The following is a 21,136-nucleotide window of genomic DNA, read 5'->3' as shown; positions in this document are numbered from 1 at the left end:
GTTTTTATATTTTTTAAACTACAAATGAAGACACTTTACATCTTTTTTTTCTTTAACATTATCTTAGAATTCTGTATCTGAACATTTAGCTTTGTATTTTTTCATGTCTGCATAGTTTGTTCTACAGTATAAATATACTGTAAAAGCCAGCCCTCTATTGTGGGCATCTTAGTTTTCCCAGTATTTCACTTTTACTTACAACATTACTAGGACTGAATATACACAGGCCTTGACAATAGAGATATTCTACAAGTAGAATTGCTGCATTAAAGACTGGTGCATGTGAACAGTTATTGCTAAATGTTCCCCTTGAGAGAGGACTCAATTCTTACTTTGCCAGCAGTACCCTGGAGAATCCACTTTCCGGCACCAATCTTTCACATCCTTTAAGGGGCACCTTTTGCACTCACTAACTTTTCCTAAAATCAGCTCCTTCCCAGTGGTTATCCTAAGCTATTTCTATTTTTGAAGAGTTCAAGATTTCCTGGTACTTCCTGAATAGAGCATATACAGAGGAAAAAGATGTTCCATTTGAACAAAGTCCATGAGTTGAGAAGCAGCCATACACAAATAAGCACATTTTCCCCAGCTTTACTGAGATGTAATTCACATACCAGCCATTTACCCATTATATTGCATGCTTTTTTGTGTGTGTTTCTTTGTGCATTCACAGAGTTGTATAACCATCACCATAATTTTACAGCATTTTCACACAACCCACCTGCACAAGAAATCCTATACCCATTTTAGCAGGCACCTTCCCAGTTTCTCTAACATCCCCCTAACCACTCCTGCTCCCCAGTTCTAGGCAACCACTAATCTTTTTAGATTTGCCTTTTCTGGGCATTTTATATAAATGGATTCATATAACACCTAGTCTTTGTCCGATTGGCTTCTTTTACTTAACGTATTTTCAAGGTTCATTAGCAACCTTTTTTTTTTTGTTGTACTGCACGGCATGCAGGATCCTAGTTCCTTGACCAGGGATCAAACTGGTGCCCCCCTGCAGTGGAAGCGCAGAGTCCCAACCACTGGACCACCAGGGAATTCCCAGTGGCCACGTCTTGGTCACTGTCAGCAACTTACGATGGCTGTGGGGCCGGCAGCGGTTTTCTCCTTTTCTCCGGTACATTTTAGGCTCCTACTGTGCTTGTTCTAAAGAAAAGGAAACAAGTTCTCTCATTCCTGAAGGTTTTTCTGTAGAGCTACCAGGCTAGTGGTAATTTTCTAATACGATGATTATAGCGATAACGGGAGAACTCTTAGGGGGCCAAGTCTGGGTGAAGAGATTCTCCTGAAGCAGATGCTGGGCAATGGGAAACATTCTGGGACACTTCATAATCCTCAGATATTTTCCCGCTTTTTGTTGTTGGGAGATTTACAGTCTTGCTCTTGGATGGGTCTATCACAGGGAAGTGAGGTTAGGACCCACCGTTATTAACACTAGGGCAGCCAAGGGACTCATGAGCTACAAAGAACTGTCAAGGGGGGAGTAGGACTAGGTGTTCACTACTGGGATATTCGCTAAAAGGGCTAGAGAAAAGATAGGAAGCTGGAGAGGTTGTTCTCAGAGCCATGTGTCTCACATGACAAGTGGTTACAGGCTCCAGGACGGTTTAAAGGTCATAGAAACACTTTGTTTCCCTATGTTGCAGATAATCAAAATAAAGGGCTCCTGGAGAAAGGAACAATCAAGAAGGGGACCAGGAAGTACAGGATTCTGATAAGGCAGGAGAGAAGGGACACGTGAGGCAGAGACCACCCAAGTGTGAGGCACACAAACAGGAACCTTTTACTTGAAGGGGAGTTCTGTGCCCTCTAGGAATGACAGACCACGGCCCATGGGACAACTAACAGTTAAAAACAGAGGCCTGCAAACAGAGAGAAATCACACTACTACAGCCATGTGAGAGAGAGGAGGCTTGGTTCACATGGCATGTTCTGGAAAATAAGAAAATGTAGGGATCCCAGAGATGCTGGTGTGAAGAAACTTATTTTTGGCCCTGGAAGGCAGGGTAGAGGGTGAATACTTTGTAGGGGAGGGGCAGAGAAGCAGCACAGGTAGTAGAACTCATGTGACCAAATGGGAAGTGAGCCATCTTCCTAAAAGTTGTACCCCAGATGGGACCTTGTTGAAACTCCCTAAATCAATCCCAGCTATGGCCTGTTTCTGCTGATTCAGGCAGGACTAAAACTGTAGTGGGAAGAGAAGTATCTTTTAAAGGTATACAGTCCTGAGCAGGATGCTAAGCTACGGGTTTTGGAGCAATGGCTTTCACTGCTTTCTTCTCACTGAGATCCAAGGCTATGGGAAAAAAGGAGCTAAAAGAGAATAAGCAGCTCTTTGAAAGATGTGGCAAATGCAATCCAGATTTCTAGATAAAAGTTGGAGAGAGTTAATGGAACCTTGGGCTCTTGACTCATTAAGCACATCTCACAAAGACAAAAAGTGCCTGTGGATCAGCTGATTTGTCAAATAAGGCTTTAAGTCAAACACAGATTGAGAAGGGGAGAAATATCCAAGGAAGAATACATAAACCAGTTTTTGTGTAATGTAGAAAAAAAGATAGTCTGGAAGGTGCCTAGTGATAAGCAGAAGAAAAGCTTGAGAATGGGTCAAACACAAAACCCCAAACCTCCCAGCATTTTACAAGTCAGTGAGTGTCAAGTATGCTTCCAGAGCAGGGGCTGGCCAACTACAACCAAGAGGCCAAATCCAGCTCCTGCTTGTTTTTCAGAAGTTTCACTGAACACAGCCAAGCTCCTTCATTGTATATTGACTATGGGTGCTTTTATTCCACAACGGCAGAGTTGAGTTGTGACAGTGACTCTATGGCCTGCAAAACCCAGAGCATTTACCATCTGGCCCTTTGCAGAAAGTTTGCAGACCACTGTCACGGAGTCAAAGAACCCAGTTCGAACCTCAGCTTTGCCCCTTTTTCTGGCCGTACCACACAGCACGTGGGATGTTAGTTCCCCAACCAGTGATCAAACCCACGCCCCCTATATCAGAAGCTCGGAATCTTAACCTTTCTGTTTTTGGCCTTATGTCTGACAGCTTGGGAAATGATGCTCTAAGGTCATGTTCATTTTATTGGAACAGCAAATATTTAGAGAACACCTGCCTGGTGTTGTGTTAAGCACTTTCCACAAGTTACCTCATTTAGCCTCACCATGCCTGCTACTACTTCACTCACATTCCCAAAGGAGTGGGTTTGGAATCACCCAGAAATAGACCAAGTCACTGAGCCTAAGGATGCATGTTTCTCCTCTGCTCCAAGTGCAAGCATACCAAACACTTTTTCTCTCTAAATCAAACTTAGTGATCAGTCCCCTGGGAATACAAGGAGTCCTTTCTCACTTGAAGATACACTGTGATACAGACAATCACTTACCTGTACATAAGAAATAAACGAATAGCATAGAGGGGTCAGATGTGAACCAGACAGCTTCACCTGCAGCAAAGGAGAAAGAATTCAGTAACTGTAGGAATAAGATGCTTTCCCCATTCCTAGGAAAGGCATTCTCAACTCACCAGTTTTTCCATATTTTTCGGAATTCCTGTGGAGGGCTGATACACCTGGAGATACTAACAAAAGATTCCAAGATTCAGTATTAGGCAATGGCAGGACACCCACTTCTCTCAAAGGTTTCATAACGTTCTAGGGGAAAGCGTTGGAATCTTACATGCATGCATACTCAGTCATGTCCAACTCTGTGACCCTATGGACTGTCGCCCACCAGGCTCCTCCATCCATGGGATTTCCCAGGCAAGAATACTGGAGTGGGTTGCCATTACCTACCCTGGGGGATACTTTCCAACCCAGGGATTGAACCTGCATCTCGTACGTTTCCTGCATTGGCAGGCAGATTCTTTATCACTGAGCCACCTGGGAATCCAGATTTAGAATGCTATTCCTACACAGATGTCCCATGAAACTACAGGTAGTGACTCAGTGAGCACATGGTGTATGACTATTGCTCTGGCTGGAGAGAGGAAAAGAAAATAAGCTACCCAGATTCGTGCAGAATCTTAAGACTCCAGGCTTCCTTTTTTCCCTCCCCTAAGCTCCAAAGCTTCCCAGACAGGAGGCAATGAAAGATTTAAGTTTCTGACTTGTTCCATTTATTGCTTTAAAAATCCTTCAGGGTGATAGTCCCTGAATCTAGAAAGCCAATGACTTTGCTGTTTTTCTTTTAGAAAAAGCCAATAAAGATTATAGAGGTTCTCCGTATTTCTACCACAGAAGCTAGTTAGCCACACACTATAGCCAGAGCGGCACCTTCTCAGAAATGGCAGCGCTGCTGTTTGGGTACATGGTGTGAGGCGGTCCACCATCTTTCTTTGGTTGTCCGTGCCTTCCTAAGTAATGTGGGTCATTGCTAGAATCAGATCTAAATTACGTAGTTCCTAGCACTCTTGAATGTCTGCTGAGAATCAAAATACTGCAAATACAAAAAAAGTTTCTTGTTAACGGATACTAAGAAGCATTAACTTAAACTCAGGGCAAGTATACCTTGTATTTTCAAAAAATAAACTTATTCCCTACTCGTGTACCTGACCTGTGAGGCATTTAACACCTACTTGTTAAAGGACAAATACCCTTTCGGTGTCCAGACTGGTCTGAAATTGTCTAACTTTTTGTGTAATTGGAATCAGATTAAATTCTATAGCTAAAGTTTAGACTGAGTCTTAGAAGGTGTTTGAAAAGGCATTTATACTCAATTATACTCAATTAAGAGGCATTTACATTCATTATACTCAATCATATGAGCAACATGCTCATATGCTAAAGAAATATGGAGCTCTAAAAACAGATTTAGAATTATGCCTCAACTGTTATTTCCAGGCCTGTGGAGTCACCTGCCATCTACTGGTCAAACTGTGACTTGCAGAGATGTAGACATGGGTTCTGCCCTGGGGTGTTCAGCACCAGGGGCAGTGTCCTGGCTGGGTGGGGCAGAATGATGGTGGTGACTGACTCTCCGATACTCACATATTTGACAAGTGCTGTAAGAGTGGTGTACATTTTGCCAAGGTCCTTTAACAAGGTGTCCACACAGCTGCCTGATGGCAGGGCTGTCTGCACCAGCTCGTGGAAAAATGTGAGCAGAGTTCCCAACTGTATGATGGTGGTTTTCTCCATGGGATGGTTTGTTAGGGCTGCCTGAGAAGAGGCCTCTTCTGAAAGGAAATGAAGTTAATTAGCACATTCAAACCCAACTGACCTTATTTTCTAGTTCAAGTCAAAGAGATTTAGAAACCAACTAAACATCATTAACTAGGAAGTCTGGATGCAGAATACATTAATAATTATATCTTCTACTTTCATTACTTAGGAAGTCTAGCACAAACAAACAGACAGAGCTCAGGGGCTCTGCCTTTATGTCTCTTCCAGTTCAGGTTTTAGTTGGCTTTGCTTTGATCACAATTCCTGGAACCCCTCCCTCAACCCATGTTACCTGGTATGATTTTTTGATTTGCTTGTCCCTTAAGCTTGGTGATCAGCCAGTCCACTTCTTCTAGGACCTTCTCAGCTTTACTCAGAACAAGCAGCTGTGAAAGAAAAAAACGCCTGGCATGGCTCACTGCACACAGCTGCTGGTGTAACATGATAGCCACGGCCACCAGTGGGCGGGTTAGAGGCCTCAGGACTTTAGCCACTGTAATTCACTCCTCACAGGGAATAAAATGGAAGGGATGACAAGGCTATTTCCCAAGTGCCAGGGATCAACACTTACACAGACAGTAGGGGCAGCTGTTTTCAAATTCACCAATGCAAAGTTGTTTGTTTTCTCCACTTCCACATCCTGGGAACGGAAAGAGAGGTGAGATGTAATGACAGTAAGGCTGTTCCCCTGGCCTCTACTCCCAACTCAGGGCTCCATACTGAAGGCTCACTACAGTACCTCGTCTATGTCTCCAAGAAGTCCATGGATATCCTGGGACAAGTCACGCAGCAGACCAACAGGACTCTTACACGAAACATGGAGGTTGAAGAGCAAACTCAGCATGCCCTTGCAAAAGGAGGCATCCTCTAGGAGTAGGAAGGAAAGAAAACTCAGTTATAACCCAAGTCAGTCCTGTAGCGGGTGGGGGTGGCCTGGCTGGAATGCTAGCCTGTCATGTTTCAGGCACAACATCCCCATGCTGCACACACTCCAACCCAGGCAGCGGGTCCACAAAGGTACACTTCGACCCACAGGTGCAAATGAGGGGGATGTTTCCCATTTATTAGTCACTGTCAACATATAACTAGCATACGGGTCAAGAAATATCAGCACCCCAGGACACTCCCCTCCTCACCAAGGAAACTGTCATTCTGCCTTGTAACCTCATATCGAGTTTTGTCTGATTTTGAACTCGATCTAAGTAGCACCATGCAGTAAGTCCTCTGTCTGTGTCTGCCATCTGCTGAGTGTCATGTGCGCCGGACTCCTCCATGTCACGTGTCAGTGGAGTCTGTTCACTCCCACCGCCGTCCAGTGTCCCACTGCGCGCACAGTGCAACCCCTCGACCCATTTGACTGCTGACAGACGTCTGGGTTTGGTTTTGCCTATTAGAACAGTACTGCTGTGAGAATTTTCCCACCTGCTTATGCTGGGAGTGGAACTGCTTGATCGTAAGCCTATGTTTAATTTTAGTAGTTAAGTATTGCTAAATAATTTCCCAGAGTGGTTATACCAACTGACACCTCCAGCAGCAGTGAATGAGAGGTTCAACTGCACTGTATTCTTACCAACCCTTGGGGCTGGTTTTGTGTATTTGAAGTTTTGGATACTCCGGTGAATGTGTAATTTTCTAAATGTTGTTTGGTGCTGATGATTTTATATAAACCTGAAAAAGGAAATATGGCAGGAAACTTACCGCAACTGTTTTCCGTGCAAATCTTAGATGTCCAGGATAACATCTGCACAAACTGGAGATCATTAGGATATTATAGAAACATTCAAAAGACAGACCTAGGTGCTATCAGACTAAGAGAGCTCTAGGCCTTTGCAAGTCTAAACAAATCACCTACTAAAACATATGCCTGGATCTAAAGTGGTACTCTACTGAAAAACAGCATAAAAGTAAGTCCAAAGTTACGAGCTGAATTACTGATTCTTTTCTTAAATATAGCCTATGATTCAATTCTCAAATGCCCTCATTAAGGGCCAAAGGTCCTGGGGTCTGGGCTGTTATTTGAGCTTCCCTGGCCCCTCCCACCACAGTTTGGGGCTAAAGTGCCCTTCTTCCTCTTCCCATGCCCAGCACTCTCTGCATCTGAGACATCTTTAAGAATACTAAGCTAATAGAGGCATAGGAGAATAAGATCCTGGCCACAGTGACAGTCAAATTAGCCTTTAGGAACCAAGAGGCCACAGGAGGTTAAAAGGGAGCAGGGGGAAAAAAAAGAAAAGGGGCAAAAGAAAAGAGTTGGGGAAGCTTAAGGCCTTGGACTAGTAGGTCATGTTTCACTAGACACACACTCAGCTTTCTGCTTCAGCAGTTATTTGGGATAGGCTTCTAGCCACCAAGACACTGAAATGCAGTGATGTTTAAAGGTAAAATGACCAGTAAGAATTCAGGTTTTGATCTGTCAGGGAAAAAAAACTTCAGAGGCTAAATGAAAATTCTCTGTGAACTGATATAAAAATATTTCCCAGAATACAGTGATTACTGTAGAATACAGATGTCCAGAATACAGTGTTAAATGTAATAAATAAATAAAGCAGGATGCTGAAAAAGCTTTTGTGTGAAGAGGGTAGGGTTGAGCATAAGAAGCTATATTCATATTGCTGTACAGGAATAAAAGAATTCTTTACACAAGACACTAAAAGATATTTAGCTACTGGGGGAGAAGAACTGAACAGATGGAGGACACGGATAGAAAGGTGACCATTTCCTGCAAATTTTTTTATAATGTCTGGTTTTCAAATCATTGAACTTTATTACCCATTCAAAGTTAAATTAAAAATTTTTAGACACACTACCCGAAATTATGAGGGGGTGGTAAAATTTTAAAAATTTCTTCTTTATATTAGCCTTTCCAAATCTATTTTCCTTCAACTGTCCCCATGTTCCAATTCCCTGTGTTTCTTTCCTAGTCTTGGGCTCCTTGCAGCAAAAGTAGCAATATGAAAGAATGAAGCTGAAAGTAAAGTGGGATGCGTTGTTCCGATCTAGGATGAAATAAGTAGCAATGGGGATTTTCTTTGGGCTACCTGGAACTAAGACAACAAGAAAATGAAGTTTGCTTTTTCAGTGCTCAAATGTCGTAACATTCCAGGCTATAGTCTGGCTAGCTCTTCCTAAAAGCAAGGGCTTACACAAGGAGGCCTGCACCTCAGCACTCTCAACTTGTCTCCCCACAGGTCAGGAAATAGATGTGGGAGGACCACACAGCCCTAGTCTCAAGAACTCTCTTTATCATCCTTTAGGGAAATTACTCCTGAATGGAACAAACCCACAGAATATGGCTTCTCTTATTGCACATGTGTGAATGCTCATGTGGGTACATATATTCTTCGTGTACATGTGCAAACCCAAGCACATATACCTAAAATCTATCTGGGTAGAACAGATTCTCTTTTAGGACTATAATTATGCTTTCTGACTTATCACCTTTTGTTGAATATCCCCCAAACTCAGAATCAGCTAATTTTGATGAGAAGGTTAACTGCTGAATGTCAGCTACCTTGATAATTAACATACTTTCATCTTAGAAGGGGGTAGGGAAACACAAGAAGGTTGAAGGCCCCACAGATAAACAAGACTTTTTTTTTTTTTTACAGTGCTTATTGTTTACCCTTGACAGTGGCCAAATAAACAAAAGCAGTTAACTACGTCATGGTAGAAACACTATGTACGGGGCAGGGGTGGGTGGAGGTACATCTTACAGATCTTATATTAATTCAGGAGCATAACTGGATACATGATTTTAAATAAGCCAGATTTCAAGAGGACATTTAGTTGTACACTGTAAGATGTAGTATTCTGGCCTTCTGGGGGATGCAGAGTGGGACTGATTGGTGCTCATACCTCAGCAGAGATGGGCTTCAGCAGCTTGGACAAGCTGGTGAGAACAGTGGCCAGAAGCAGGGCTTCTTTGCTCTTAAAGTCTTCCTCTTGGCTGCTAAGTAAATTCAACAAGGACCTCTGAGAAAGGACACACAGAAACATTAGCAGACATGATACTAGCAAAGAGAAGAGACATCCAGCCAGAGATTCCTAAGGCTGGGACAGAAATGACTCAAAAATACCAAAAATCCAAGAGGATAAAATCTGGAAATAAGACCTGGATTGAGCAGGTAGTCTCCTACCCTTTTGTGATCAGACGTCTGAGTGTTCTCTTGAGCGCTATGGACTCCTCAAACCCCTGCCACATGTACATTAGGAATGAACTGTGCACCCAGTTTTGTTTATTTTAGGCTGCACCACACAGCTTGTGGGATCTTAGTTCCCTAACAAGGGACAGAACACGGGCCCAATGAAAGTGCTGTGTCCCAACCACTGATCGCCTGGGTGGTTCACAACTTCCTGAGGCCCATTCACTGACCTGAGGGCTAGACCATACCCCAGCACTGGCATTCCCTACACACTGTCCATTTCCTTTTTCTTTGTTCCTCTCTCACCACCCAAAACACTGTCTTTGGTCCGTCAGTCTCTTCCCACTATGTAAGCTATGTGAGGGTAGGGTTTTGTCTCTTATTTCTTGCTAGAACTTCAGCACCTGAACAGTTCCTGGCACATGATACGAACATTAAAGAAATCCTCTGGGATAAAAGATCCTGATACGTGACAGCTAGTGGTTAGAACCATCTGACAGACAAAGCCAAGTTACACTCCCTGCACGAGTGGGCTCCTGGCCAGCTCTTTGTATAATATCAGCTCAGTGATTCTTAGAGGCAATGAGTGCTGTAGATTGGGGTGGCTTGACACACATCCTTCCTTGAATGATGCTTTTAAATGCATTACCTTTCATTCTCAGAGCTGTCAAGTTGCTTGAATGATGACCCAGGAAAAACTGCTGTCCTACTTGTGGACGGTCTGCCTGTTCCCAGCTGGCCTGGTAACAGTCCCTTTCTGAGGACCCTCACAGCAGTCTCCTAGGTGTCTCACCTGAAACTGACGGATCTGGAAAGCTGCTCTCTCACTGACACTGACTTCCTCCTCTTCTTCCTCCTTATCTGTGGCATCTAGGAAAAGGAAAAGAACGCTATCTGCTTTGAAAGGGGCTTGGTTATTTTTTTTTTGCCAAGCTAAAATTTTAGGAGGCCAAAAAAGCCTGGAGGCAGCTTTAATTATATTCCTAACATTCAGCAGCTTCTTAAGGCTATATTCAGTTTCCCAGTCCCATCTGTGGTTAAATGGAATCCAGTAAGTGCCGATTCTGAATCCACTAGATGTCACTCCTTAGCCACACTGGGACTCTTCGCAGGTGTCCTCTGCTGGGCTAACAACTGGAATTGAGAGGTTTGGTTGAGAAAGAGAAACTCAGATCGAGCCAAGTTATCAAAACTGAAATGCCCACCCAGAGCCTTGAGAAACTGATGACACTTGGGCTGGTAGAACTGCTGCACGGCACTGAGTATCTTCTGTATGCCCTCCAAGCACAGCAGCGAGATGTTCTTTCCTTTCTCTCTCTTTCCCGACTCTTCCACTGAGGTAGGGATTGAAGTGTATCTCCAAAGCAAGACCCTGGGGAAAAGTGATTTTTAAAGTCAAGTTCACTGAGATACAATTTACATACAGTAAAATTCCCATCCTGTAACTGTATGGCTCTGCTGACTCACTTCCACAGTTGTGTACTCATCCCCCTCAATCTAGGTATTTCCATCACCCCAAAAGTTCTCATGTGCTCCTTTGCAGTCAGTTCTTTCTCTTTGATTTCCCAGGCAACCACCGATCTGTTTCCTGTCCCAGCGGTTTTACAATTCACAAACTATCATATAAGAATGGTATCATTCATTCTGTAGCTTTTGAAGTCCGGCTTTGCTAACAGCATGTAGCTCTGAGGTTCACGTCTGTTGTTGCACGTACTGGCAGCCTGTCGCATTTCACTGCTGAGCAGTATTCCAGGGTATGAATACGCCACAGATTGCATAGTCACCGATTTATCATCTTTAGGTTGTTTCCAGATTTTGCTATTACAGGTAAAACTACTATATACAAACTTTTATAAAAACATCTGCTTTCATTTCTTTTAGGTAAATACCTAAGAGTGGAATGGGTGTACCGTAAGATAGGTGTGTGCTTAACTTTTTAAGAAACTGACAAATTATTTTCCAAAGTGGCTGCACCATTTTACATTTATGTCAACAGTGTATCAGAGTTTAAATTCTGGGCATCCCTGGAGGCTTAGTGGTAAAGAATCCACCTACCAATCAGGAGACCTGGGTTTGATCCCTGATCTTAGAAGATTCTACATACAGTGGAGCAACTAACTACTTGAGCCTGTGCTCTAGAGCCCGGAGCTGCAACTACTGAAGCCTGTGTGCTCAAGAGCCCGTCCTCTACAACATGAGAAGCCACGGCAACGAGAAGCCCGTGTACCTCAACTAGAGTAGCCCCCTCTCACTCAACTAGAGAAAAGCCCGCACAGCAAGAAGACCCAGGGTAGCCAAAAATAAATACATAAATAAACATTAAAAACCAAAAAACAAAGAGTTTAAATTCTTCCACATCCATGACAACACTTTGGTATAGTCAATCTAAACTTTTAGGCATTTTAATAGGTGTTTACATTGAGGAAACCAGAATTGAAAGAGACACGTGTACCCCAATGTTCATCGCAGCACTGTTTACAATAGCCAGGACAAAGAAACAACCTAGATGTCCATCGGCAGACAAATGGATAAGAAAGCTGTGGTACATATATACAATGGAATATTATTCAGCTATTAAAAAGAATGCATTTGAATCAGTTCTAATGAGGTGGATGAAACTGGAGCCTATTATAGAGTGAAGTAAGTCAGAAAGAAAAACACCAATCCAGTATATTAACGCATATATATGGAATTTAGAAAGATGGTAACAGTAACCCTATATGTGAGACAGCAAAAAAGATACAGATATAAAGAACAGACTTTTGAACTCTGTGGGAAAAGGCAAGGGTGGGATGATTTGAGAGAACAGCATTGAATCATGTGTATTATCATATGTGAAATAGATCGCCAGTCCAGGTTCGATGCATGAGACAGGGTGCTCAGGGCTGGTGCACTGGGATGACCTTGAGGGATGGGATAGGGGGAGGGGGGGCGGTTCAGGATGGGGAACACATGTACACTCATGGCTGATTCATGTGAATGTATGGCAAACCACCACAATATTGTAAAGTAATTAGCCTCCAATTAAAACAAATAAGTAAATTTTTAAAAGAAAAAAAATTAGGTGTTTAGTGATATCTCATTGTGATTTTAATTTGCACTAACCTAGTGACTAATTATGTTGATCACCCTTTCATGTTCTTATTTGCCATCTATATATCTTATTTGGTAAAGTGTCTGTTAAAACACTTTATCCATTTTCTCAATTTGATTGTTTTCTTAACAAGTTTGAGTTCTTTATATACTCTGGTTACCAGTCCATCATCAGACACGTGTTTTGCAAATATTTCCTGTTAATTTGTGGCTTGTCTTTAAATTTCCTTAGGAATGTTTTTCAAGGAACAGAGTTAAATTTAAAAAAAATATTGATTGTGCTTCTGGTATTATACCTAGGAAATTTTTTACCTAAAACAAGGTTGTAAAGGTTTTTCTGTCTTCTAGATGTTTTACAATATTTGGTTTTATACTTATGCCTCTGATTCATTTCAATATTTGGTTATAACATGAGAAATGGATCAAAGTTCAATTTTTTTTCACATCAGTCGCTCAGTCGTGTCTGACTCTTTGTGACCCCATAGATTGCAGCATGCTAGGCTTCCCTGTCCATCACCAACTCCCAGAGCTTGCACAAACTCATATCCATCAAGTCGGTGATGCCATCCAAACATCACATCCTGTCTTCCCCTTCTCTTCCTGCCTTCAATCTTTCCCAGTATCAGGGTCTTTTCAAATGAGTCAGTTCTTCACATCAGATGGCCAAAGTATTGGAGTTTCAGCTTCAGCATCAGTCCTTCCAATGGATATTCAGGACTGGTTTCCTTTAGGACGGACTGGTTTGATCTTGCAGTCCAAGGGACTCTCAAGAGTCTTCTTCAACACACCAACTGATTCAAAAGCATCAATTCTTTGGCACTCAGCTTTCTTTATAGCTCAGCTCTCACATCCATACATGACTACTAGAAAAACCGTAGCTTTGACTAGACAGACTTTTATTGGCATAGTCATGTCTCTGCTTTTTAATATGCTGTCTAGGTTGGGCATAGCTTTTCTTCCAAACAGCGTCTTTTAATTTCATTTTTTCACATATTCCTGTACAATTGTTCCAGAAACACCTGTTTGAAAAGACTTTTCTTTCTCCATTCCATTGCCTTGGCACCTTTGTCAAAAGTCAAGACCATACTTGTGTAGATCAGTTCTGAACCATCTGTTCCACTGATTCTGGCAATACCTCACTATCTTAAATACTTATTTAATGTTCTATAAATATTGATTAAAGTCAAGCTGGATGATAGTGTTGTTCGAGTCTTCTACATCCTTTCTGATTTTCTATCTAATTCTACTGATTACTGAGAGAGGTAGATTATTATTTGTGTATTTCTCCCTCAGTATTACCATTTTTGCCTTAAGTATTCTGAAGCTGTTATTAGGTGCTATTAAGTACATATACATTTAAAACTGTTCTGTCTGCTTGATGAATTATTTAGTCATTATGTAATATCCCTTTTTATTCCTGGTATTAGATTAACATTTTATATGTGGCCAACAATCCACACCAAAACAGGACTAGGAAAAAACCCCAACATAGTGAGTGACTGCACTTCCACCTTTGGGTATGCCGAACTTCAAACCACCTTTCTCCCTACCCAACTTCAAACCACCTTTCTCTCCCCACCCCCGTCGTCGATTTCCTCTCTTGGAGATGCCACAGCAAGTGGAACAGGTCTCTAAGGGTGTGTGGGGCTTACCGAGTTATGTCACAGAGGTTCTGAAAGACCTTCTCTGGGTTTTGGCCATCAGGGCCACTCACATGCCCTGTTTCCTTTAGCTGCTGGACCTTCATCAGAGCCACATTCACTGCGTAGCGCATGAACTCATTGCTGGACCTCAGAACAGACAGGCTCTCTTCATGACTCTGGGTACTGTCCCTAGACAGGAAAAAAGAGACAGAAAGATTCCCCTGCTACTGGGACTTGAAATTACGTTTTCTAGGGACAGTTCACAATAGCACCCAGCCAGTTCTAAAAGACAGACTCCAGGCAGCCCACACCAAGAGTCACTGCCAAGGCTGTCTTTCTACAAATATTATTCTCAGCGTTACCTCCCTTTCTCCCCCTTCCCTCAATCCTTTAACTTTGATGAAATTTAAAGGTCAGTCTTAGTTAACTTTCTGTAATGTTTTTTTTGTTGTCACCCCCACCTTTTTTTTTAAATTCAAGCTTTTCTTTCCCTTCTTTTCATGCTACTTAGGTTGATTTCTTGGAATCTATCCTATCTTTTCATCCACTAGTTCACTGTTTCTGATGTTCCCTTTAGTAATTCAAAGCATCTCTTTAAATGCCTATGTGTCCTGCTTTCAAGAAAATTACAACCCCGTTGACTTACTTTTTACTGTATATATGCTAAGAATTGTGAATCCAAACTAGGTAATATCAGTGACCCTCAGTAGGTGTTTTTAACCCTCACCTTAAGGCTGTCTTTAAGCCCTGTGTTAGAACCTTACCTGAAAAGAGCTGTGAGAAGATCAGACACAAATTTCATGGACAAAAAACTATCGGTTGGTCGGTTGGCCATTTTTGTTTTGCCTTTACCAGATTTTTCATTAAGGATGTCGGAGAGCTTCTTGTAACACATAAATAAGCTCAGAATTGTTTCAAACTTAGTCTTACTGTATAAAAGGAAAGAGTCCACCAAGGACAGGCATCAGAATATTATGGTTTACTTTCAAGACAGTAATAAGGAAATCACAATACTTCTTTAGATGTCATACTTTAGACCCAATATTACAAATGAATCGATCTTCACTATTAACACAGTACTCCTAGGTAATACCCAACTGGGTCATTTCTTTTCCCCCTTTATTTGTATCAGTCATTGCAGAGAATGAAAGTTCAATACTACCACCAATCAAAATTTCTCTATTAAAATCAGGGGTTGTTATGTTCAAGGTCTGGGGAATGTTCAGTAAAGTAAAGCCTGATGGAGAGACAAAATTCACGAGCCTGTTTGGCATGTGCTTGGATGTTCCCTGGTAGAAAGAACATAGTTTGGTCTTAGGCTAGAGGTCCATCTAAGAGTGTCATGCGCTGTAGTCTGTTCATACCTAGCCTATTGTTAGTGTTAAGAAAACACACTCCCACACACAAAATGAACTACAAGTAGAGTTAGAGTATACCCTACCTGAAATTACTTATGAAGAAATTATATTCTATTAGAACCTCACAAATTCCCATAACAAGAGAAGCGCAGATATTATTTTTGATGCCAATACCAGTGCTCTGAGAAAAGTCTGCTGATTTGTCCTAAAAGACACAAGATAAAAATTAGTAAGCTACTAAAAACCTCCATTACTCAACACAGCTTAGACTTAGCAATTACCAGTTCGAAGTCCTCTAGTTCACTCTTAATCATTCTATTCGTAATCGACTCCAACATATCATCTAAGTATTGGTAGAACCCCTCTTCCTCCTCCTCTTCTTCTTGCTGTAATGGTACCACTCTGCTCTTATACCAGGCCAAACAGTGTTGAATACAACATAGCAGATAATCCTGTAGAAGAAAAGATAATAACTGAATATTCTTGTTAAAGGATAACCTATCAAACTGTTGATAACTGACAAATAATCCTTATCTATAAGGCTAAATAAAGTTATTCATTAGCATCACAAATTAAGTCAATCTGGAGTTAAAAACAAAACAAAACAGAAAAAAAGAATGGAACTAACAGAGGCATTGTTTTCTGGCCTTTCCCAAAGACAGTGGTTTCACAAGTAGCTGACACCTAAGAATGTAACATCAAATGTGCTATCTCTGATCTGGTACAAATACCAAGGAGCCAGGTTGTGAAATTAAATCCTCTCCAGCACCTTTGCCTGGAAAATCCCATGGATGGAGGAGCCTGGTAGGCTGCAGTCCATGGGGTCACTGAGTCGGGCATGACTGAGCAACTTCACTTTCACTTTCACACACTGGTGAAGGAAATGGCAGCCCACTCCAGTGTTCTTGCCTGGAGAATCCCAGGGACAAGGGAGCCTGGTGGGCTACTGTCTATGGGGTCATGCAGAGTCAGACACGACTGAAGTGACTCAGCAGCAGCAGCACCTTTGAGTCCCAAAGGCTATTCCAAACATATGGATTTAGGTTAAGGGAATCTTTGGGAGACCACCATAGCTTCTCTCTAGGCTGAGGACATCTGTTGTAAGTCACTCAGGAGTTTCAGTTTCTTTCTTCCCGCTAGATGAGAATAGAAAACCAACTGTCCCAGTTTCTCTGAAGGTTCAACAGAATGCCAGTTCTAGCTCAGCCTAAATCATACACTCCAGACTAATGAAGCAGATCGCCTGGGTTCACCTGCTTCTGGGTAACCTCCTTCTTCCAATTCTAAAGTATATCTGTTTAGTACTTGCAATCAAAGAGCCATTAATGGGAGGTAAAATGCTCCTTGGGAGAAGTGATAGATGCCTTGATTATTAGTCAAGTGTTGATATGCAGATATCTCACCACCAGAACCAAGGTGGTGATGGGTCAGGGAAGAGTCAAGAGTAAAAATTCACTGGGAGTACCAGGTGTTTCACAGAGAAGTCATCTCTTTCTGAAACTCAACCATATCAATAGGGCTGGTAGTTTTACTTAAGAGTAAAAATAATGGTTATGGGAGGAGGAAAGAATGGCTCACCAGTGGTTCCTGTAGAAAGACCTGATCTCCTTGGGTCAGAATACAAGCTTCTAATTTCAGAGGAGGCAGTACATCAGGTTCTGGCTCATAGAACTGTTTCAACTGTGTATGGGAAAGAAAAAGACATCACGGTTCATGAATGCTTTTCACTTTTTTAACTGGTCAAGCTAATGGCAACTTTAATGTTTAATGCTTTCTAAGACATTGTTTCCCAACTGTCCAAAGAACACTGCAGGAAAATCTGTTGCTTTGGCTCAACCCTGTCCTTCCTTTGCCCTTGCATCAGGCAGTGCACTGACTGACACCTTTCCTAGTCCACTTCATCACCTCTCCTATAAAACACCATGCTCTCTCACACCAGTTCCTTAATTTGTATAGGCTATCAAGCACTTTCAGTACAGCTTGGTTAATAAGAATAGAGGCTCCAGAGTCAGACTGACTGAATCTAAAATCCCAGTACCACTACTTATTAATTCAAGAAAGGTAGATGTCTTGGTTCCTCATCTGTGAAATGAGGATATTATTAATATAAGCATAAACATTTGTATACGATTAAATGTGCTAACACATGTAAGGAGCTTCAAATACTATTTAGCACATAACAGAGCTCAAAAAAAGTTAGTTAACTCAGCCATAAAAAAGAATCAAATGATGCCATTTACAGCAAAATAGATGGACCTGGAGATGACCATACTAAGTGAAGTCAACTGAGAAAGACAAATACTATATGATATCACTTATATGTGGAATCTTTAAAATGATACAAATAAAACTTATTTACAAAATAGAAATAGATTCACAGACCCAGAAAACAAACTTATGGTTATCAAAAGGGAAAGGGGGTGGGGAAAGGATAAATTAGGACTTTTGGATTAGCAGAAACAAACTATTATATATAAAATAGATAAATAAGATCCCAGTGTATAGCACAGGGAATTATATTGAATATACTGTAATAACTCATAATGAAAAAGAATATATATGTAACTGAATAACTTTGCTGTATACCAGAAACAAATACACTGCAAATCAACTATACTTTCATAAAAAAAAATGTTAATTGCCATTTTCCTCTTTTTAACTTTTGGAGTCTATATAATTTTATTGGTCCACATACTAACCTGAGTTGGGAAGCACTGCTCTATGCTTTCAGTCATAACTTGCCATGTTAATGTGCAAATGTAGATGGACTGATCATTAGTTTGAAAGATAAAATATAACAAGATATAAATTTTATATAAGATCAGGTCCAAGGTCCACTGAAAAACTTTTGATAGTGTAAGACCTTCCAATCATTTCTCCACTTCCAAATGGAGCTTCTTTAGCAGAATTAGCACAAAGCAACGGCATAAAAAAGGAGGAAGAGCGAGAGGGGACGAGAAGTACCATTTATAGCAAAATGGTGGGCTAGGGTTTAGAGAAACCCTCGCAGTAAAGAATAAAAAACACTGCATTAAAATTTTTATATAGATACATTTATTAAATAGATAGCTAAGATAAAAGGAAAGTAAAAGAAATCATGAAATTAAAGACAGAGCCTAGGGTCCGCATGGGGTTGTATCAGAGATTATATCTAGATTGTATCAGAGATTGTATCTGAGATTGTATCAGAGACCTTCACAGAAAGCTGGAATTCTCAAAAGCAGATATCCTTAGTGGATGAACCTAAAAAATAAATCCACCACATGGAGGAAGATAGTGAGGGGATATGTACTTACCTACCTACCTCTGACTTCAGGTGAAGGGGGAAAAGTCTTCTCAGGGACTTTCTAACCATAAGTTAGTTAGCTGAGGCTAGAATTCACATGACTTCAAATATAGGGTTATTTTAGAGTTAAGACTGTCCAAATCATTAGACAATATAGCTGAAAGTTTAAAGAAAGTGTTTAACTTTGAAACAAGTAAGGGGGGAAATGGAATAAAGGAAATTTCAAATTTTACAAAAACCAGAAAAAGAGGGAACATCCCCAATCATTTTACTAAGCTCATACTAAACCAAAGAAATTCAGTATGAAAAATGAAAATTATAGGCCATTCCTTCTTGTACAGATGTATGTATGTCCTAAATGGAAATCAAACCCAGTAGTGTATAAAAAAGGTAATATAATCAATTTGAGTTTATTCTAGGAATGCAATGTTTTTTTAAAAGATCAAATAATATAATTCATCACGGTAACAGATTAAAGGAGAAAAATCATATGGTCATCTCAATAGATACAGAAAAACATCTGATAAAATTTAACATGCATTCAAGAGTAAAACAACAGAACTGAAATGGCAGAAGAAAGTAAACTTGAAGACAGATTATGAGAAAATATAAAATCTGAAGAAAACAGTGTAAAAATATTGAGGAAAAATGAACCAAGATCTGTGGAACAGTATCAGGCATTCCAATATACATACCACTGAAGCCCCAGAAGAAAAGGAGAGAAAGAGGGGATAGGAAAAAATAATCTGATGAAATAATGAATGGACATTTCTCAAATTTGGTGACAAGCATCAACTTAAAAGATTCAAATAGCTTAATCAACTCCAAATAGGAGAAACACATGCTTCAGCTCTTGAGCCAGATCTGAGTTCAAATTCTAGCTCCATCACTTATTAACTGTGAGACCTTGGGCAAATTAAATTACTTAACCTCTTGGAGCCTTAAAACATACATCTGTAAAATGGAACTAAGCAGTTATTTCACAGGGTTTTGTGAGGACTAAATGAGATCATCCACCATATACCATTCATAAATTGCTTGCCCCTCTGTAAGTGCTAAACATTAAGTACTGTTGTTATTACTATTAGTACATAATAGTCTCTTGAACTCTCTCAACATATATTAAAAAAAAAATATATATATATCATACAATGAAATATTATTTAGCCATAAAAAGGAATAAAGACTGATGCACCCTACAATATGGATGACCCCTGAAAACATCATGTTAAGTGAAAGAAGTCAGTCATAAAAGACCACACATTGTTTGACTCTATTATATGAAATGTCCAGAATAGGCAAATCTATAGAGAGAAAAATAAGACTGATGATTGCTTAGGGGTAGAAGGTTTGAGGAAGGATGGGAAAATTAAAGGGGGGGTAGCTAAACGGTGTGGTTTTTTATGAGAAGATAAAACGTTCTCAATTGACTGGTGATGGTTGCACTTTGTGAATTCACTAATTCAAATAAATGCTTAATAATAAATGCTGAGAGTAAAAAGGTCTTATTCACATTAGAAACTCTTCAGCTAAATTCTTCTCATCTTGATGGTCCTTTGAAATATTTCATAATTTGCAGCTTTTTAAAAAAGCTGAGAAATATAGAAAATAACCTAAGAGACACTCATGAATATGTCACTCAGATTTGAGAAATGTCAATATTTTACTGTTTTCTCCAAATCACTCTTCTTTATCAGAAATAAACATAACAGATACTACTACTGATGGCCTTTGTATAAATGGTTCTACAAAATGCCCTTCTGACTTAGGATGTTAACTGAGAAGGTTAATTGTCAGACAATGGCAATATGGTAGACAGATAAACAGTGATTAAAATAAAACAACATGAAATAGCATCATGTACCCTAGGCATGTTTACAACGTACCAGTGGACTACTTAGGAATTATTTTATATTTTGAAAATTATTAAAAATGTCAATTACTTAATGCCTTGGTACCTGTTCCCTTATATCCATGAAAATATAATTTACCTGTGAGAGCAGAGTTTGCATGACTGAGTTAGCCAGCTGAGAATTCCTTCGAAGGACATCATAGAACCCCTAAAAGGAATCAGAGGACAAATAAGCTCTCTATCAGAGTCACTAGTGATTTGCACAATCTTAACTTTAAAATAACTTTGTGTTTCTTTACCTATTCTCAGCTCTCTGAAAAAAAGATGGAGGCCGTATATGCTAGAGGGAGAAACAATTCAGAAAGTTTAGGTTATTGGCCTACGCTAATGTGAGATCTCTGACAATGAGAACTGGATTATAAACTGACCATAATCCTCACAACTGTTAGACATCAGGTCTCGTCTGGCTTTGGGGTACTTTTCCCTTTCCCAGACCTCATTTTTTCCTCTTATCATACATTAGCAGCCTTCCTTTTTAGGGCACTCCCCTACTCTCCAGTGATTCAAAAGTGCCTCCTGGACCTAAGCACC

General features: G+C 40.5%; 1 protein-coding gene across 3 annotated transcripts in view; it reads right to left on the bottom strand.

Moving 5' to 3' along the window:
* The window catches only part of FANCI (FA complementation group I), a 64,312-nt gene that overhangs the window by 2,180 nt on the left and 40,996 nt on the right, over positions 1-21,136 (bottom strand). Inside the window, exons 19-35 of one of the 3 annotated variants that reach the window (XM_027520633.1) lie at positions 20,685-20,753; positions 16,986-17,087; positions 15,689-15,859; positions 15,491-15,612; positions 14,814-14,978; positions 14,059-14,238; positions 10,519-10,685; positions 10,107-10,183; positions 9,027-9,143; positions 6,870-6,921; positions 5,911-6,038; positions 5,743-5,811; positions 5,464-5,557; positions 4,998-5,185; positions 3,536-3,589; positions 3,396-3,455; positions 1,087-1,155 (exon numbers count right to left, since the gene is read on the bottom strand). In XM_027520633.1, the coding sequence (XP_027376434.1) occupies positions 1,087-1,155; positions 3,396-3,455; positions 3,536-3,589; positions 4,998-5,185; positions 5,464-5,557; positions 5,743-5,811; positions 5,911-6,038; positions 6,870-6,921; positions 9,027-9,143; positions 10,107-10,183; positions 10,519-10,685; positions 14,059-14,238; positions 14,814-14,978; positions 15,491-15,612; positions 15,689-15,859; positions 16,986-17,087; positions 20,685-20,753 (1,884 nt within the window). The remainder of the gene's footprint in view (positions 1-1,086; positions 1,156-3,395; positions 3,456-3,535; positions 3,590-4,997; positions 5,186-5,463; positions 5,558-5,742; positions 5,812-5,910; positions 6,039-6,869; positions 6,922-9,026; positions 9,144-10,106; positions 10,184-10,518; positions 10,686-14,058; positions 14,239-14,813; positions 14,979-15,490; positions 15,613-15,688; positions 15,860-16,985; positions 17,088-20,684; positions 20,754-21,136) is intronic. The other 2 variants (XM_027520634.1, XM_027520635.1) reach the window with 2 other exon arrangements.

Source organism: Bos indicus x Bos taurus, chromosome 21 (genome assembly GCF_003369695.1).
Source record: "Bos indicus x Bos taurus breed Angus x Brahman F1 hybrid chromosome 21, Bos_hybrid_MaternalHap_v2.0, whole genome shotgun sequence".
Taxonomy (NCBI): domain Eukaryota; kingdom Metazoa; phylum Chordata; class Mammalia; order Artiodactyla; family Bovidae; genus Bos; species Bos indicus x Bos taurus.
Note: the sequence above shows the minus strand (reverse complement) of the source record. Positions and strands in the feature narration are given on the sequence as shown.